This window comes from Struthio camelus, chromosome 13, assembly GCF_040807025.1.
Source record: "Struthio camelus isolate bStrCam1 chromosome 13, bStrCam1.hap1, whole genome shotgun sequence".
NCBI lineage: Eukaryota > Metazoa > Chordata > Aves > Struthioniformes > Struthionidae > Struthio > Struthio camelus.
This window is the reverse complement of record NC_090954.1, coordinates 8,539,763-8,559,466: the sequence shown is the minus strand read 5'-3', so window position 1 is coordinate 8,559,466 and position 19,704 is coordinate 8,539,763. Positions and strand designations below refer to the sequence as shown.

General features: G+C 44.7%; 2 protein-coding genes across 2 annotated transcripts in view; both read right to left on the bottom strand.

Moving 5' to 3' along the window:
- Positions 1-29: 29 nt before the first annotated feature.
- Positions 30-4,127, bottom strand: RPL26L1 (ribosomal protein L26 like 1). The gene is made up of 4 exons (XM_068959241.1): positions 4,008-4,127; positions 3,139-3,311; positions 2,243-2,383; positions 30-201 (listed from the first exon to the last, which is right to left on the bottom strand). Exons 2-4 carry the CDS (start codon positions 3,304-3,306, stop codon positions 73-75), a joined length of 438 nt encoding a protein of 145 aa, XP_068815342.1. The 5' UTR covers positions 3,307-3,311; positions 4,008-4,127; the 3' UTR covers positions 30-72.
- Positions 4,128-6,784: 2,657 nt separating this feature from the next.
- Positions 6,785-19,704, bottom strand: part of ERGIC1 (endoplasmic reticulum-golgi intermediate compartment 1) — a 61,377-nt gene continuing 48,457 nt past the window's right edge. Inside the window, exons 8-10 of the mRNA XM_068959239.1 lie at positions 18,739-18,839; positions 15,493-15,615; positions 6,785-9,158 (exon numbers count right to left, since the gene is read on the bottom strand). Of these exons, the coding sequence (XP_068815340.1) occupies positions 9,051-9,158; positions 15,493-15,615; positions 18,739-18,839 (332 nt within the window). The 3' untranslated portion in view covers positions 6,785-9,050. The remainder of the gene's footprint in view (positions 9,159-15,492; positions 15,616-18,738; positions 18,840-19,704) is intronic.

Here is a 19,704-nt window from a genome sequence, read left to right as displayed (position 1 = left end):
GACGTTCTAAAGGAGAAGACGCAACAACGTTTAATTTTAGCAGTTCTTTAATGGTATCAAACAGGAGACCATCTATTCTTGCATCTTTTCAATCGTTTCTTCCTTGTATTTGCCCTTCTCCTTGCCAACCTGGCGAGATTTTGCTTTACGCTCCAAGATCTTTTTGCGATCTTTGTCCAGTTTTAGCCTAGTGATCACCACCTAGAGAAAGGACAAAGAATTTAAGTCTTAGAGTGTTACAGTACAACAACCTGAAACAACTGTGATGACATAAAGTGGCCTACAAAGGTCACCCTCTGACACAGACTGCCAAAAACATCCAAGTTTTATTTCCAGAGACTATCCTAATAGGATTTTAGTACAACTGAGGTACTGAACTGCCTACACATTTCATAACGCTGAGCTATACAAACGTCTACAGGTACATTCGAGACCAGAACATACAGACAGGTGCTTAGACGCACCGCAACAACATTTGGACAAACTGAAGAGCAGCCAGTTTGCCATACAGCTACTGAATAAAATAATTACTTTGAAGTAAATAATCTATTTTCCGTTATACGAGGCTCTGCTCAAACATGAAGCATACTACTTCCACCTAAAACATAGCGTATAGCTTAAGTCTTGTTCTCACCACAACAAAGTCAAGTAACAGACCACTGTTTTAATTTTTCCATGTTTTAAACAATGTTACCTAAATTTCAAACACTGGAAAACCATACCGCTGCTGGCCACTAACGTATCATTGCTATACCATTTGGAATAGCCAAAACATCCGGCTAAACTATGGACCACACACAGCAAAACTGCAAGCGTCCTGCTGACCCATATAAAGATACTTTCAAGAACACATCTGCTACTGAACAAAAAGCGGCCAGGCAATTACTGACATGGGTACCTAAATGATAATTTGCCTAAACCAGTTGCTTCCAGAGCCTAAAGGTTATTTCCTAACAAGACAGCAGCAAACCAAAGCTCCAATGTTCAGCCTTCTGTTCTCTTCATGCCCCCATAATTGACAAAGGAGTTCAGTGCTTTGGTATTACTGTAAGGAGTATTTGTAAAATACAACTGATATCAAATCCTAGAAAATCCATATAGGCTACAGTAGGGCTGTATAATCCTGCTCAGTCGCATTTTGCTCTTTCTGGCTTTCAAGACTCAGGAAATCACAATTAATTCCTACCTCTTTACCTAAGAGAGGCAGAAACTGTTAACCTATCCCACTACAGACTACACATTTTTTGTTTATGTACATTTGTGTATAAAATATACATGACAACAAACTATACATGCCTCTTTTTTGTGTGTGCATTAATAGCTCGAATCTTCCTGCAAAGCTTTCTCAAGCTATGCCTTCCAGCTAGAAAGAACTTTCTCAGACAGGAAGGACCAGCATGAATCTCAGTTTCTTCCACTGCTATTTACCAGGTAAGTTGTATCTGATCTTCCGTGCAACGTCCATCACAATGTCACCCTGCACCTCAAATGTTATTACTGGACACAAATCATTATGTTGTTTTGGAATAATTCTGCTCTCCCTCTACAGTACACATCAACCGTTTATATCAGAAAACCTGTTGAAACTCGATTTCTTCCAGCAGCTCTTCAGTATACATGCCTATCTGCATGGCTGAAGCAGACTAATTTCATCTGCTTCAAACTGGGTTTTTGGCTAGTTGTTCTGTTTAGTCTGAAATATTTTCCTATTATCCAAACAGCCTCTGCCTGGTTTTCACTAAACACTGCAAATCACTTCAGGCTAAAACCAGATTCAGTCAAAGTTTCATAATCCACAATAACATCGAGTTCCTGAACATCTATTTAAATGTTTCAAACACCTCTTTAATCAGTAAAAACGCCACGTAGCAAGGACGTAGGATTGTTTTGAACCACCTATTCTCAAAACAACAACAACAATAATAAAAAGGGCAAGATGTCTGTGTTTTAAAAACACCAAGCTCTCCCAAAGAGGATTTTAGCAAGGCCCTAAAGTTCAGTCTCTAGCAGTTTCTCTACCAGACAATCCTTAAAAACATCAGAGTTCTGGTTTCAACTGTCACTTCTTTGCTATCACGACACCATAACCCTTGTTATATTAACATCCCCCAACAATGCTGTAGTAGCTCCATCCGTTATTCCACGTGCTGTAACAAGGCTCAATTTCAGGAAGCGGCAGTGTCTTTTTTTCTGAATAACAAGGTCTCCTTATACGTTTCAGATCTCATTTTATACAGGGTACCTTGCTGGGATGGATTCCCACATGGACAGTTGTGCCATTAGCCTTCTCACGCTGAACACGTTCAATATAGATGACATATTTTTTTCTGTACACCTGGACCACCTTGCCGATCTGCTGTCCCTTGTAATGCCCCCGGACAACCTAAACAAGAGCATAAAACGCACACTGTTTCCCACACTGCCAATAACATTCCTTAAGTCAGTTACAGACCTTAAGAAACACTGTAATTACCCCAACAGAAAACTACACCTACACAGGCTGAAATCCCAACTCTATTCTTTGTACATACATGTCACAAAAACATCAATTACTGGACAATTTCAGTAATCACTAAAGGGGAAAATACTATGGAAGAGAACTGGACTTTCTCCTCATTTTGTCTGCAAGTAATAGCAAATCTTTCTAACCCAGAGGAAAATAGTCAATCTCAACAGTTCTGCGTCCTAGTATATCATCTATCGTGACATTTCAAATTGAAAAAGCTGCTAAGCTTGAGTTTATTTCAAAGCTGATCTTTTCACACATCACAGGTAGCAAGCTACTCTACGTCTATAAAACAATAAAAGAAACAATTCTTTGGTTTGTGTTGTTCTGCTGAAAGCCTTTAATCCAGCCTGACAATCAAAGGATGCAATTAAGTACTTCTGGTGCTGGCATATTTCTGTTTCTTGTATTTTCCTTCCCACTCATGTGATCTCAGCCAACATTCAACAGGCCAACTTTACGACTACGTTAACTTGTACAATTTCGGCAAGACTCCTGCTAAAGCTCTGCCATCGTTCTGAATTTGTGTAGCCCTTCTCTTCTGTACAGGCTACACATGAAAAAAAAAACAAAATATAAACAAAAGCTCAAATATAACAGCACAACTTAAAAAGACAGATTAGAACAGGTACCTGAACTTCATCATCCTTTCGAATGGGCATAGAGCGGACGTTGTATTTCTGCCGCAGCTCCTTGGAGAGCGGGGAGGACATGATTTTCCTTCGAATGTGAGAAGGTGCATTAAAGTGTCGTTTGCGGTTCTTGCTGCGGTCTGAGGTCACAAACGGATTGAACTTCATTTTGGCTGCACAAAGAAAAACACGATAGCTGCAGAGATGCTTGCAACTCATACACGCTACTCATCATCTACCCACGCAAAGCACGTTACAACATTAAAAAAAAAAAAAAAACACACGTCCTTTTTCCAATCCGAGCCCCAACGCATATACTCTTACACGCTGGACTTGAAGCAAGGCTTAAGCCTCTTCCTCGAGTGACACCGACCCTCCGATTGCCGTATGTGCCATACACACCCAGGTGGGACTGTTCTTTCTGATCAGACAGAAGCACCTGACGGACTAGGCTGTAGTTCTGCACTGCCGTAAACCGCTGCTTTATTTACCCAGCGGACATGCGTTCCGGGCTTGCAGAGAGACCCAGCTCGTACAGCTCAGGTGCTTCGGCGACAGGCTGCAAACCAGCCCGGGCCCAAGGCCGCGCACTGCCCGCGCTCCCGCTCGCAGCCCAGCGCGGCTCCGGCTCCGGCTCTGCCCCCGCCGCCGCGGCGCTCGCAGCGCGCACCCGCCTCGGGCCTGGCGAGCGCGGCCCGGCCCCGCTCCCCCGGCGGCGAGACGCCCCCCCGGGCGCAGGGGTCCGGCCCGGGCGCCCTCTCGCCCGCCAGCGTCAGGCACCGCCGCGCCGCGCCCCGCGGGGGCCGGAACGGCGCCGGCCCGGGCAGGATGGCGGCGGATGGCGGCAGGCCCGGCCGCGCCGCCCTTACCCCGCTGCTGCCGCCGCCGCGACGCTCTCCCGGAAAGAGCGCGCCGGCCGCTTCCGCTCGCCCAAGCGGCCGCCGAGCTCTCGCGAGATGTCGGCGGGGAGGAGGGAGGCGGCAGCGCCCCCGCGCGGCCGGCGGTGCGCGCAGCCCCGGGACGTGGCCGGCGCGGGGAGGCAGCGCGGCCTTGCCCGGCGCCGGTGCCCCCCGCCCACTTCCGCGCCAGAGAACCGCCCCCCCCCCCCCAATATTTCTTTCCCGGGGCTACCGGGGTCCCCTTCCCCGCCGCCCAGCTCGGAAGGCCCGCGGCCCGCTGCTGCCCCGCTCAGGGCCCACACAGACCGGCGGGGGGTGGGGTGGGGTGGGGTGGGGTGGGGGGCAGCCCATTTTTCCCGAGATCCAGGTTAATTTACGCTGAAGGAAATTGTTTGTGGCAGAACAGGGTGCTGGTCCAAACGAACCGGACAACCCTCAGGCGAGGAGTAACGTAGACGCTGGAGTGGATTTGGGTACCTAAGCGGAGGCTGGAAACGTTTCCAGGCTGGTGAGGCGCAGCTTTCAGAGACTGGGAGAAATCGCTCTCCTAAGACCTTCAGTCTTCTTCTAAGCAGAGTTTTGAGCCGCCTCCTTTGCGCCATCCTGTCACTTCTGGAAAGCTTGAGTTCAAAGCCATACGGGAGGTCAAGGGGAAGCTGGTAGGATCTCTTCCTTCATCCGGGCTTTGGGCAGCGTACACCAGCATTAGGAAGCAAACACTAGTGTTTTTGTTTTTTTAAAGTTGGGCACTACATATCTGCATCATCTTCACTTTTAAAAAAAACCCTTTAATCTTCATTAATTGCCTCAGACACTTATTTCTAAATACTTGGTGAAGCAAAGCTAAAAGGAAATAAAAGAGGAGGGGACAAAAAGGGGATTATTTCATATACTAAACTGTACAGTGACTAAAGTAAAAAACATCAAGTTCCAAGCACAATCCACTCACCCACCTCTCATAAAAAAAAAAGGGGGGGGGGAGGTTAGGACACTTGGTACTGTACAAAACCAAGCACTGAACGTCCAGACATGACTCAGTGCTGATTAACAAGAGCCTCGTGTTAACTTTCTACAGAGTCACCTGGCTTACAGTGACCTCATTGCCTGATAACGCCTAGTTCATTGAAATAATAATAATAGAAAAACACTTTTAGATTGATTTTGCAATGGTAGTGCAATAAGAAGCTAATCAAAACACAGGAGAATTTTATTTTTAATTAAAGATCTAAAATAACTAATACATTAACAAGAGCTTGCAAATTAAAACAGTGGTACAGACATGCCAGAACTCCTTAGTAAACGCCACTGTAAAAATGCAAGACTTGTGCTTTCAGTATTGTCATAACATGTTACAGGATCACATACTCCCTCCCTTGCCCCTCTCTCCCTTCCTGCAAGGACTATTGCGAAACATCTCGATGACATTATTTAATTTGAAACTTCAAACAACTATTCTAAAGCACATACTCATCACAGTCAGGTTCAGCCCAAACACTTTGTGTATCATCCAAATGAAAAAACTTTAAAACGAGACTCAGAAAATTAACTATAAACATTACTGTCTACACCGCAGTTTTCTCTTTTTACAGAGCAGTAGCTGAATGCAAGTATTGGATAAAGAAGACAAAACATATTCATAAATGCATGTCTTCCAACTTTTTTTTTCCCTTATCCTATTTCCAAATTCTTGTCCCTGTTTAAAAAAAAAAAAAATCTTTAGCAATCCACATGCTGGCTAGACTACACCAATGCAATGTACAGCTTTCCCTAGCGCTAAAATCTCTAACTCAACCATTTCAAAGCACGCTATGCCACAATTTCCTCAGTGTATGATGGGGCTTGGGGGTAGTCTTAGAGAGGCTTATTTAAACCAGAACACATTCAAACTCTAAACATTTTACTTCCTATATGGAAGTCTACCTTGGAAAATCAGAAATACTTGTGTCAAAATACAGATTTGAAAGAGCAAAGTCAGGAAATTAGATGAACATCTATAATCTATGGTTTTCCTTCCACTATGGCTTGCATTGATGTTTAAAAGTATAACAAAGCTCATTTTGATTTTGGCTCTAGAAAGGGTTTAAAAAAAGTGAAATCTGATGATACATGTATGCACGGGGCTGGACAGCTATAGCAATAACCACCTCCCTTTCACGTTTGGAAATATGAAGAGCAAATTCTTCTGCAAACACATTATGGAGCATCAGGTTTCACGTGATCCAAGTCAGCTATGTCTGAAGGACAAACGTGCTGCAAGCAGACCCAGCAGTTGCCCTTGGTTTGGCAGGACTCAAAGGGTTGGGCCCAGGTTGAAGAAATCACGCGTGGACTGTTTCTTCAGCAGAGTTTTGGCATACCTGAGTACCGTTTTGTTTCCATATCTAGCAAAAATGTGATTTATGAGGTTATTTTAGTGGACATTCTGGCAGAGAAAGCAGGCATACTGAAGTATGCATCTGTTATTTCCCCAAAAAGCCAAACAATTTCACTGATCTGGTGAAGAAAACTGGCCCAGGCTGCACTGACAGAAGAGAGGGCAGTGTTTAATTGAGATGGAGGGTGGGGGAGAAGGACAAGGGCAGAAACAACACGCTGGGGGCAAGAGACAGGCAGGATCTCAAACCAGCTTTGCTGCTGAAGGACCTGTAATAGGGAAGAAACCTTAGAAAAGTACTACTACAATCCACTGTACTGAGTTCAAAGATTTCTCTTGCACAGCTCAGAAGAAGCACGCACTCCTAAAGATATTAAAATCATATCCTTTTAATCCACAATCAGAGTTCACGAGTTCTGAGCAAAGACTCAACAAAATCCAGAAGGAAAAACTAGGACATTTTTGCTTTAAGCTTCAGTTGGTAAAAGGGGATTAGAGGAAATCCTTCAGCAAGCAAGTGAACTAATCGCAATGGAAAAACACCCCAGGCTCCCGTCGGCAAGAAGCCGCCATCTAGTGGGTAATGCTTGTGGACACACGGACGCACGCACCAAAATGAAGACAAGCGCATCATTTTCAAGTTGATTTTTGTAAATGGAAAAATGTATAAAATCTATCCATACATTAACAGATACAGGAAGTTACACAATCCAGTTTACACCTAGAGTAATAGCAATCGGTCCATAATAAGAACAGGGAAAAATTTCAATGCTGTAATTTGTCAGACGTCACTATGGGCAGAAAATGAGTGTGTGTGTGTGTGGGGGGGGTTGTTGTGTCTCCCCCCCCCCCCCCCCCAACGTGTGTCTGTGTAAAACCAGTTACCTTCCCTACTACAAAAGCAATGAGACAATTTCAACAGACATGTATTCGGAATGCTTTTGAAAAGCATTTGACTCTAGCATTAACACTGAATATTCCAAGATTTGTTTCATTACAACATAATTTTTGGATGCTCTTGCCTCCAGGAAAGGGCTAGGGACAGTAGCTATTATCCAAGAGAAATCCTGCACCTGTCTTAGAATTTATAGCATTGAAAGTTAAGGATTTTCATTTTATGATTTTCAACCATCCTGGAACACTTAAATTTGTGTATCCTCAGCTCAGACATTTACAAAGCATGCAGAAACTGTTACTACTCAAGGAACATTTAGGAGGCTATGGAAAATGTGCTGGTGGGCCTCGGTCTGAGTTTTAGTGAACTCGTGTCTACCATCAGGAACAAGCCACACCTGGCAGTAGTTTTCCCCTCTGCCTCCATTTACTGGAAACCTCAGAAAACAAGGCTTGAATGAATGAGCATGGAGGTTCAGGTACCATTTTAAGTAAAAACAAAACAAAAACAAAAAAAACCCCAAACCACCAAAAACAGCTACTAGCAGGGCCAGTTTGTGGGCATGCCTGCCCTGCTACAGGTGTACCTGTGGGTGAACAGCGTCAGTCTAGGGCTCAGAAAAGAGGCCTGACTGAATTTTAAAGGAAAAGGTAGGCACCTTGCCCCCGAAAAGACAGACTTCCTGTGTTTTACAGGTGTATTCAATATTCACACACAAAGCAAGACAGTGAGCTGTGCTCATCCACCCAGAAGACTGCAGCATTTTTCTGAACACACAGAATGGACAACCCCTTTTCAAAATAATAGCAATAACAACAACAACAACAATAAAAATAATAAAACAGAATTCCAGACTGCTGGGTGGTTCGTGTTTAAAAAAAAGGAGAAGAAAGAATAAAAGCTAACACTGTAAAGACTACTATTCCCCTTCAAAGCAAAGGCCACATAAAACTGTGTTGCTCAGTTTGGTTTTTACTTCATGCCACCTGTAAACACAAGACTGGATATTCAGTTTCTGGAAAGAAATGAAGCCACTTTTACATCCAGAGTAAAAGAAGGGCTCTCCTCTGCCTGGATTACATGTTATCCAGGAAAAGGTAGCTGGCGGGAGGCTTCCTCTTCTCATTTGCTCATTTCATTAGAAAGGTCATATGTGAACAAAAGAGCTTTCAATAAAAGCACAACACATTTCTCGATGTTATTTCTGCCCTCTGTCTCTCAAGTCTGCTATGGGGACTAACACTTTCCATTCCTCATCAACAGATTCATCACTTTTTTGGCACCATGGATGGAATTTCTTCCTAATGTATAATTTTGCCTTATACAAAAGTCGATTGTCTAATCATGCAATTCCAACAGAACTCCAAAAAGTGCCACAAGACAACTTAACTCTTTGCAATCTTCTAGCTAGTTTGTACAACACTGCCACAGGAACCTCCCAGAAAATGGACTGTTAACCTTATTTATATCTGACAGTGTATTTCATATAAACCATTTCAACCTCTCTTTCTTGGGGGGAGAGAATTGAAATCCAAGCCCGGATTCCATTGATTTTCGAGTCTCAGAGCTCTGAAATGCATGGAGATTTCTCTGATTTGTTGAAGAGGTCTTCACTGAACAGCCTGATTAGAGAAAAACTTACTGATTCAATCAAATAGAAAAGGAAAAAAAAAAAAAAAAACAGGTAGTGGTAGATTTCTCGATCTTTGCTCCTGTCCTTGGAGACTAGGGTAGAGTTTTGCTGCTACTGCATTTTCCCCAACTGGATCTTCTTCCAGGCTTCTGAAGCTGTGAAAATGCAGGAGTCCAGGATCCCAGCTACAGTAAATGTTCCTCCAATGATGGCACATATCTGGAATTTACAGAAAGAGGAAACAAGTTTGTCACTGATGAGACAGACTTTTACACAGCTTGAAACCGAGAGGAAAGATAATGCCTACTGCTAGGACGCCTTCTGCAAGCAGAGTAAGAATTGAATAACAGTCCTGGGGAGGTAATTACGTGACAACCGCGTTCCAGAAAACCCTTCTCTGTACAGTGGAACACCTTAGTGCTACCTGGAGCCCATTCCTTCCCATTCCACCTTAGGACACTATCACCAAGCTACCCTCCGAGATGACGCTAGATTCACTCTTCTACACTTGCCAGAGGGAACAGGGCCGTTGCTCCAAGGATGGGAAGGGCTGTGGCAGAGCAAGCCTTCTGCTACTGCACCTGCAAATTTTATTTGCTGTTGGAGAAAGGCAGCCCTTGCTAGCTGCGGCCCAGCTTCAACTGGCAAATAGCGCAGTGTTTTGTTACTCGAGTAACTTTTCCCTCATTTGCGTGTGCACGTGGAGGGGGAGCGGAGAGGAGGTGACGGGCTGGATAGAAGACCACACTGATTGAAGCACTCTGTTTAGGTTACGGTACCAAAAGCTTGTTACCCTCAAAAAAGCTCTGCCGGCACAATGCCAAAGAGCAGAAAAGACTCGTTAAGGTCTCCCGCACAAATACCCTTTCTTTTGGAGCTAACTCCCACCTACTAAAGCCTTCTAAAAGCTCTTTGTTGCTCATGCCTTCCTACTAGTGTTTTCTATTATAAATATCATAGCCTTGTAGTCTTTTCCCCACTTCACAGGATACAGCATTTGCAAACAGGCAAAAGACACTAAAAGAGCATGTTAAGGACAGTGACTAAACGGAGGAGAGAAGCCTAGCTACCAGTAACACCTACAGCTAAGGCTGTCTAACACTTTCCATTACAAAGGCTACGTTCAGCTGCTTACAAAAGCACAACCAACCTTTAACTGTTTGTGGGCTGAAGTTTTCCATGCAAAATGTCTCACGTAGAATTATTTAAACATCAGCAAAAATACGTAATTGTTTTCTAGAACAAAGTTAGGGAAAAATTTAATCTCTTAATTACTTCGGTTCTCAAGTGCTAGAAAACCACAGAAGTATCCTGGTATGTCCAATCAGAGGTACCTTGGCTTGGAGTATCCAAAATCAGGGGGCAACAGTTTGGGACTTTGCATCACGTTGCTTCAAACCCCTTATCTATGACCTGGGGACAATATCTACCTTACCTCCGAGGGAGACCGTTGACGGAAAACGCTCTGAAGCGCCCAGCGCTGTGACAAAAGCTGTCTCAGAGGCCCCGTGGAAACGCATCATTCTGTATTCAGCACCGGGTTAATACAAACCACGTGACAGCAACAAGGTGGCAGTCACATACTGTATGATGGGAAGACACAGGGCTCACAGGGTGCTGCCCCATTTTGGGCCCTGAGCAAGGCCAGGCTCACGTGGAAAGTATGATACGCAATCGGGTAACCTAATAACGTTTAGCAGCCAAGTTACAACTACACAGGACCCGGCATTTCCCAACTCCCACATTTTTGACTTCGTTAACTGTGATGCTCTTTTAACGTAGTCTTTTACATGTCATTCACTGTGTAGGATTAGGTGGCTCTGAAAACAAGGGACAACGGGTCAGTGAGGAGGGGACACGACGCAGAGCTCATTGCCTGAGAGGGGCCTGCCCAGGAAAAAGGGGGGTTTTGCTGAGAGCTAGAAGCCACGAGAGGGAGGGGAACTCAAAACCAGTAAGCCAACGTAGCAGGGGACCAGGGCCCTGCAACGCAGCTGACGTAGAAGGGGACCAGTGCCACGCTAGATCTACTGCGCCCCATCCCTTCTCCCAGCGAACACCAAACCCCACGGGCAAAGCTACAGGCAAGAGAGCAGCACAGGAGCAGCAGCGTCAGGTTCGGCAGGGAGTTAGCAGCGGCAACCGAACCAACGGCTCGGTACTGGTGAGTGAAGGCAGTAAGAAATAAATCACCCATTTACACGCGTGTTTATAACTGGGATTTCTGCGCTCAGTGAAAGGAACAGATGCAACAGAGACAGCAAGGTGAGGTAAACACGGCCGCGGCAGGACGGCTGGCATTTCAGCAGATAAAAGCTTCAGAAACCAGAGCACCTGCCTGTGGCAAAGCTCACGTTTCTGGGGAGCAAGCGCAGCTCCTGCCCTCTGCGCCCTCCTTCACCGGCCCTCGCCCCCGCTATCCCTCAGAGCGTGACACAGGGTGACCTTTCAGGGAAAGCGACACCGATGGAGCTGGGTTATTTCAGTCCGCGGCCGCTCAGCTGACAGGAGATTTTACACCGCGAACAACAAAAACCCGTCCAACGCTAAGATTTTGCATCATATGGTAGGAAAATCTGATTTTAGTGCAGCAGTGCCGGGCGGGGGGGTAGAATAGAAAAATACACATTCATCTGCACAGCTCTGCAGTGCTGCGTGCTGATGAGTCACAGGCACCTGGCAGTCGCTCGGAGCCTGCCTCCCGGCACGCACACGGCGCTCTGCTTTGCCGCGATAAAGGCGGCGGCCCCGGGGTCGGTCTCCGGGTCAGCACAGAAGCTGCCCCGTGACATTTCTGTATCGTCACAGTTCTAACGCGCTCGGAGCGCTGCTCCTTAGCGGCACTGAGGGAAATCAGGCGTCACGCGCCTCCTTGTCTTTCACCGAGTTTTATCCTGGGAATCATCTGTGCTTGGCCCTGAGAGGTTTCGCTTTGACCCAGGCCTAACCAGTAAAAGGAGAAAGGTAAAGGAGCCTAGAAGAGTTAAGAATCACAGCAGAGAGAGACCATGTAAGGGAGGAGGGGGGGTCACACAGGAGGGTTTGAATAGGATATGATTATAGCGGCTGGGATGCAGGCTGAAGTCTCATGGAAAAAGAAACGGGATATGTAGGAGGACACAGGGCCACAAGAAAGACGACAGCAAGGCAAGAGTCACGTTTGTGACTGCAGATCTCTGGGATGTCCTTGTGGTTCAGATTTTAAGGACAGAGGGGACCACCAGGACCATCAGGTCTCAACTGCTGGTAAACGTAAACTGCAGAATCTCACCCTGTGATTTCCGTCTGAGCTGCAGCATGTCTTGAGGAACAACACTGTTCCGGTTTAGACTGAACATCTACCTCACCTGCTGGCAACAGGTCCCACGGCTGAAATAACTCTCCCTTCAAGAGGTTTTTTTTTTTTTTTTCATCATTTCTAGTTAATTCTTTTTTCATACCTGCTGGGCTGAAGAGTTTTTTTCATATCAGGGAAAATCCTTCTATTCTTTTCTGTGGACTCTGAACACTTCCGCAGAACTTTGGCATGTTTTCTGCCTACTGTCCCCTTACAATCCCTCGACTGACCTCAGGATAAACCCCTTCTTTCAGTTTGGCCACTTAAAGCAAATCATAACTTTTCAGCAGTGACTTTCCCCTGTGCTCCATAACCCTGACCATGAGGCCATGAATGGCACGTCTTTACTGGGGGATGTCTTGAGTCCAAGCACTAGGGGCAACAGATAAGAACTACCGTGTTCAACACCGTGGCAGCTCTCTGTGGTTAACCCCAGGATCTACGGCAAGTTCACAGTGCGGTGACAGCGGCTGCACTGTCCTACAGCAATACAAAATCTTACCTAGGACTGTATTTTTTGAAGTGTGACACATAAAGTAAAATCTATCCTAAGCCAATGCCTTTTGTCCTGCACAGGAAGCGTCTCTACCATGGTACAGAAAATGAGGATAAGTGTCCATACCACAAAAAGCCAAGGGGCAGGCACGAGTTCGAGCACTGGAACGCACGGTGCAGCAGGTCAGATGGTAGCGGGAGACCATGCAACAGCGTTACGTCTGCCACGCTCAGCGGCGCTAGAATTTCGTAGGGCAAACTCAATGCAAACAAAGAGCACCAGATAATCTTTCCAGTAGAAGAATAATATTCCTTTGACTCTCTGCTGAGCAGCTAGTACCCTTCTCCCACCTGATCTCTCCGCATGGGATCATCCCTCCTCGGGGTACCCTGCCATGCTACTCTTCGACATGGACGCTGCTTCCCCTGACAGACAGCCACGCTCAGCCCCACACTAGGTTACATCTCTAACCCTGCTCACCTCTTTCAAACCCACAGGATCTCCCCCCCCCCACCCTCACAAGCCTCTGCGGACACAGACGAATGCCACAACGTTTCACTGACAGCCACACGGTACCCTGGCAAACAAGCTGCTCAATAACAGGAGTGTTATCGAGCAACGCTCAATAACAATACCAACCCCCAACTTGTGGTTTTAACATTAAGCAGCTGCCGTTCAGAAAAGCTGCTGCGTTTCGGAGGCCTGCCCTGTTCACGGTGACTGCAGCTGCCCCACGCGGATAATCTCTGGCTGGAGCAGAAAGCCGCGGCCTCAGCACTGTGGTGATCACCACTAACTGGTCTCCAGAGCAACAGTGATGCAAAAGGCCAGGCTGGAGATACAGCAGGGGGCTAGAGCAGCGGAAAGGACAACAGAGCAGATCATGTCATCAAACAGGGCAAGAAAACCTAGGGCATAAGGTGTTTTAATCCTCAGCAGCCCTGCTCCACTCTTCAACCTTCTCAGTGCTACCTTGAAAGCTGTAAAGATTAAAGCGTAGCACGTGCACAGCCAAGGCTGCCCTGCGGTAAAATATTCTCAGCCGAAATAAATGCAATATGAGCAGGCCACCTGCATCAGGGCCAGAGGGTCCACACTGACAATGACAGTATATTATCTACAGGAGGGACCTGCCTCTAAGTCAGCCATAACTGGAAAAAGTCTGACAAACCTGTATTTGACATGCTGCGTAACAGCTACTGCAGGTGTCTTTGTCATCCGCACATCTCCATAGGAAGAATGTTAAATTGAAATGGCCCCAAGTGAGCTGCTTGAGCACAGATCCATTTATACGACCAAACAAAATAGACAAAAATCAATTCTAAAACTCTTCCTCAGCCATGTAGCAGCCAGTATGCTGCCCTTGCAGTCAACACCGGACAGAGCTGCAATCTCAAATCATTGTGGTCATCGTGGCAGCCAGTGAGGAAAGCCTCTCCTAGGGACTCCTTATGCAAACTCTGAACCACAGTATCACATTCAAGAAAGATGCTATTTATACCATGCTTATACAGCTGTTTATATCCATACGATGGCATATCAGTAAATCAATGTTAGCAACGGACATCACAAAGCAATAATGCCAGCTATCAGTGATTTCCAAACACGCTTTCCCATTAAAAACACCTCCACATCCCCAACCCCAACAAGAAGCTTCAGAAATCTATGAGGGTGTATTCTTAGGGAAGGAAGTACAGGCAGCACGATATGCCAAGTCATAAAATGCTGATGTTTGACCTTTTTTCGGCTCATGTTTTGAAAACTGAGAGACAGGCTAAGAAGACAAGGGCTTAAGGCACAACATCCAGGTTTTGCTTTAAACCTCTTTGTCTTGGTATTTGTGTATCCCAGAGATCCTACACATCTCTGAAGTTAAGTGAAAGGAACTTGATGTTTATCAGAAGCTGCAGAATCAAAATCCTTAAGTGCAGCATAGTTATACTGTTTATGTCACTTCCAATTAAAATATTCAAACAGTTTAAAAAAATCAAAATCCAAGGTCTTCACTCCAGCCAATTTATCAACTACTCCACGTTCTACCATGCCTCAGTGGCACAACAGACTAGACTGCAGCTTAAACTTTAAGCCACCTCCCTCAATACACATTTTGTAAAGCTCTGGAAGATCCTGAAATAGCTCTTTGACCTACTAGCAGTTTGAGCAGTACAGCTTTGTTATAGACGCTGAGATCAGTACTGCAGGATGTTCTCTTGATAGATCAAAACACAGCTGGTCAGAAAAACACCTATGGAATTTGATAATGCAGCCTTTCTCCTCTTCTATACAGGAGCAGAGCCTCAGAACTGGCAAACCCATATTAAAACAAGCAATCATGCTGAGTTAAACAACTGCCCTACAAGTGAGATCTCATCCTTGGAGAGAGAGTCTATTGCAGCCTGTTTTATCACATACCACATCAGTTTTACTTCCAAGTTGCTGACATGCTGCAATAGTGCCCACCAAGCATGGACAGAGTTTGGCATTTCTAGAATAGGATGCTTGTCTTCCTTCTAGTCCCTAACTGCAAAATTGAACTGTCAGAGCTTAGGACTTGCCAGTTACCTCATTTGCATTTCAGTACAAGTGAGGGGATGCACCGCTTAATTTCAATCCGTGTCACAACGATCTGAAGCAGAAACTCACTTCTGGGCAAGAAGAGCCCAGAAGAGAAACGACAGGCAGGCAGGAGAAGGGAGAGTTAGAGGCTTCGAGGAACTCACCGATGTGATAAACCTGTACAAAGGCTGTCGCTTCTCTGTGTATTTCACTGTGATGGGGCTCAAATCATAACGGAACCAGATAGCTGGGATAATGCGGCCAGTGTGACTGTAGGCAACATACTCCTAGGAAAGAAAGTAGGGAAAAAATGGCAGAAAGTGTGAGCAATCTCATTCCAGACAGAACACCTGCAATAGCTCTGCTTCTATGAATCTGCTCCTTACTCTATGCTACCGTACACAAGAGAGTGATCATCGGTAACGATCAGACTGACAGAAGCAAAAAGTTAGTTCCTGCATGACTTTTTTTCCTCCCATACCCTTATCAAATAGAAGAATAGGACCATCGCAGTCCGAGAATGATATCGCCTGGAACAACAAGTGATGCTGCTTACTCTTACCATCATCCAAAGTCACAAGTCTAAATAGACAGACTGTCACTGATTTCTCCATCGTAGATCTGCTTTATTCGACTACAAGGACTTTGTGAGTGGTTGCAGGTGAATCTATATACTGTCAGCATGTAAATCACACACCGAGGAATTCATCAAAACAAACAGAATTTAGTTTGCAAGAACCTGAAAACCTCTGGCTTGTCCATGCACTTCGAATAGGAAGTAGCATTTCCCGTGTGTGAGGCCCCCCTTCACACTGGGACTAGCCATGCAAATACTTTGCCCACCTAGCGTGAATAATGTACAGCCATATTTAAACCAAGTTTAAAATTCATGCTGAAAGCTAGAAGGAGACTGCATACAGAAAAGTATCGCCAAAGGTTATTCCACACTGGTTCAGGAGAGACATTTTTAGATTCTCTGCAATAATCTCCTTTAACCCATTTCCTTAATAACAGATACAGCGCAATGCATCAGCCCACAGGACAACAACCCAAAAAGAGATACTGCACAATGCCAGAGTAAAATACACACTAACATCAACTTTAAAAGTCACATCTTTCTGGAGTAATATTTTGCCTGTGCTCTCAATAGAAATATATGTCAAATTTCAAGGATCAAAATGTTTATCTTGACAGATGGAAGAAATATCAAAGAAGAAAAGCACGCTGGGGACTCAGCAAACCAACAAGAGCCACCAGCTCTTGCATGGCACGCACTGCCTCTTTACTCAGCTGCTCTTCCCCTCTTTTATCCCTATGACAAACCTGCCAACTCAGGTGACCTCTTTCATTTTAGTTCTCCTTCAGGTAGAGGCAAGGGCAACCTCATCTACTTTGGAAAGATGAAGAAAGGACAAGCAATAGGACAAACATGGGCACGATACAACCAAGATAACTTTAATCTCCGTGTGCTCAGAGGGAGCCAGTGAAACAGCATCAGTCTCCTTCATCTATTCCATACATATCCCAATCTTCCCTCTTTTTAAGGGTATTTTTCCCCTCCTCTCCTCTTCTCCCCATGGCTGACAAAAGCAGCAGAACGGGGCTGCAACGCCTAGTCAGAATGCCTTCGGGGCTCTCACTGCAGAAGTCTTGCAGTATATCTGGGGACAGTGGCTATCTGGGGAAGGGAGGAAACAGAGAATCTAGAAGATGAAGGGGGAGAAGACTCAGGCAGCCTGCACTCAAGACTCTCTTCATCTCTTCACACCAGGCAATCTGTGCCAGACTATACCAATGGCTTCCGACTTCTGTTTCTGACTTCTGCATTAATCAGTACTGCAGTTAAGGACCAAAGCAGCAATAAGAAAATTTTTATTTTTAATGAGAAGAAAATGCAGAGGCAGCACTGTTTCCCTGCGCTTCAGTTTTGATAAACCTGACCTCATTTTTAACTTCCTCTCTCCTTTTCCCCACGAGCAGTTCTGCTCTAATGAGTCAGTCTTGGCTGAATGCCCCAATTTGCAACCGTGCTCACAGAAGTGTCAAAAGCAGCTCCTGCTGCCTATTTTCCAAATTACTTTCAGAACTTGTGTCGCAAGAGACTTATCAGAACAGCAGTTGTGACATTAAGCAGAACAAATACATTGTAATCTGAATAGAGACAGCCATCCAAATCATTGGGACACACTGTACAAGTAAGCCCAAAAGTCACTAGATAGGAACACTAATCTGAGAACTAGTCCATGAGAGCACACGCTTGCTTCTCAGTTACGGCAAACTAGCAGAGGTATTACATATTATAAACAGACTCTGGGCTTTCAACTAGAACCTGAGTTGCAAATTATTTTAAATTGAAATAGGGTTTTTACCTTAAAAAGTAAATATATATATTTTTAAGTTCAATTGCATTGTTAAAATACAAATATCTATACAATGTATATTAATTTAATAATGATAAAGTTACAATAACTATCAAAATTCACTGTCATGAACTAGGTAATGTGAAACAGTACGTATTTGCTGCTGCATGTTCAATGGCAGTTAAGTGGTTTAGGATCTGAAACCAACACTCGTAAAAAAAAATGCTAAAAACTTCAAACAACAATATCTTTTTCTGTTAATTCAGAGAGTGTTATCACCTTCATTTCTATTTATTTAGCTAGCTCAGCTTGGTACTGGCTAATTTCTGAGTTAAATTTTTTTTTTTTTCCTGAGAATTGGAAAAAAAAGCCCAAGAAATTCTACCTGCTCTTCTGGCACACATTTAAAATGGTGGAGTGAGAAGATGAGATCTACTTGTTCTAAAATGCTGAAGAACATAAAAAATCACAAACCACTGTTCTCCCCAGTCAGCTCAACCAGCTTCCTTAATTTCATGAGCTAACGGCAATGTGATATATTTTAATAACTTACTTTTTTCCTCTTACACACCCATCACACTTAAGACTGTTTCATTCATAAAACCATGCAAGAGTATTTTTTGTACATTTAGTTGGATTCTAACTTCCATCCAAATGCACTTTGACACAAATCACAAGAGCTCCTGCATCACGTGAAAATCTTTTGTACTATTTATAGAGATCTAGATCAAGCAAACTGACCAAAAAAAAAAAAAAAAAAAAAGCCAGGAGTAAAAATATTCATTCTCTAGAAGAAAAACAATGCCACCACTGGCTCTAAAAAGCCCTCACAACCCCAACCCTAGTTGAGGCAGCACTAGGAGCAGCAGGAAGGGCTCTGAAGGGCTTCAGTTCCTCCTCCTCCCAGCAGAGGCTACTGCTCACCTACAAACGCGCACATATGGCTGCGGAGCACAGGAGCTGGACGGAGGAGGAATGGTGACTGAAGAGCCTCCATGCATCCACTGGGCTGCAATGAGGAGCTTCTCTGAGAACCACCTACTTCTTTACCTTGTTTGCTACAGTATACTGGTATGAGTATCGCTGCTTGCCGCTCATGTCTTCGTACACTGTAGGGACTATCTTCAATATGTAATCGTGAGATGCAAGGGCTGTGGTCAGAAAAGAAAAGAAAAGGAAAACATCAGCTGCAATTTAGAGAAAGGAATAGCAGCCTATATGTTTCAGAGTAAATGTGCAAAATCAACTAAAAAAGTAAGCTCACAGGAGAGGTACTTTCTCCTTCCTTACCTCAGGTTCTATGACGCAGTGACAATTTTGCACCCTATTTTTATGGCATTTATATAAACTTTACAAGGTGCTCAGATACCACCAGAACCTCCCTATCCTTCTAAGGCTTCTGTAGCACCAGGACACAAAGAGATGAGTTTGGGTCATTTCAAATTTCCTAACTGCTTGCATCTATAAATGATTAGCCCCATCAACACTACAAAAAGCTGCACTGATTAAATCAAGCACTAGCTAAAGTTAGAGCTGCAGCTCACTGTGCCACTTTTGACAGAAAGAGCTGAAGTACAACACTGCATAGTCCCATCTCCTCTACGCGCTGTTTTGTTCCTTTCTCTTCTTCCTACTTCTCTCACAGCTGCTTAATAATTACTTATTTTGCATGATTAAAATGGCCCGGGAATTTTTGCGTCTATTGAAACAGTTCTACAACAGTTCTCTGCATGACCCAATGACGTTTGACTCTTGCGGGGGCGGGGGGGGAACTATCTAGCTTCAGGAGTCACCATGAATATTCTAGTCCAAGAAATGGACGAGATGTATATCCCCGAGGAACCTGAAGATTTGAAGGAGAAAACCTTAGCTAAATTGTAGTATGCACCGGAAGTTGTTTTTTTTTTTTTTGTGTGTAGCTGGTTGTGGAGAACTGCAGTGAAAAAGTCTATCCTTCCAGCTATTGGGTAGGAGCTAAGGTAACAGCTAACTTACAACGTGAGAAAAAGGAAAAGC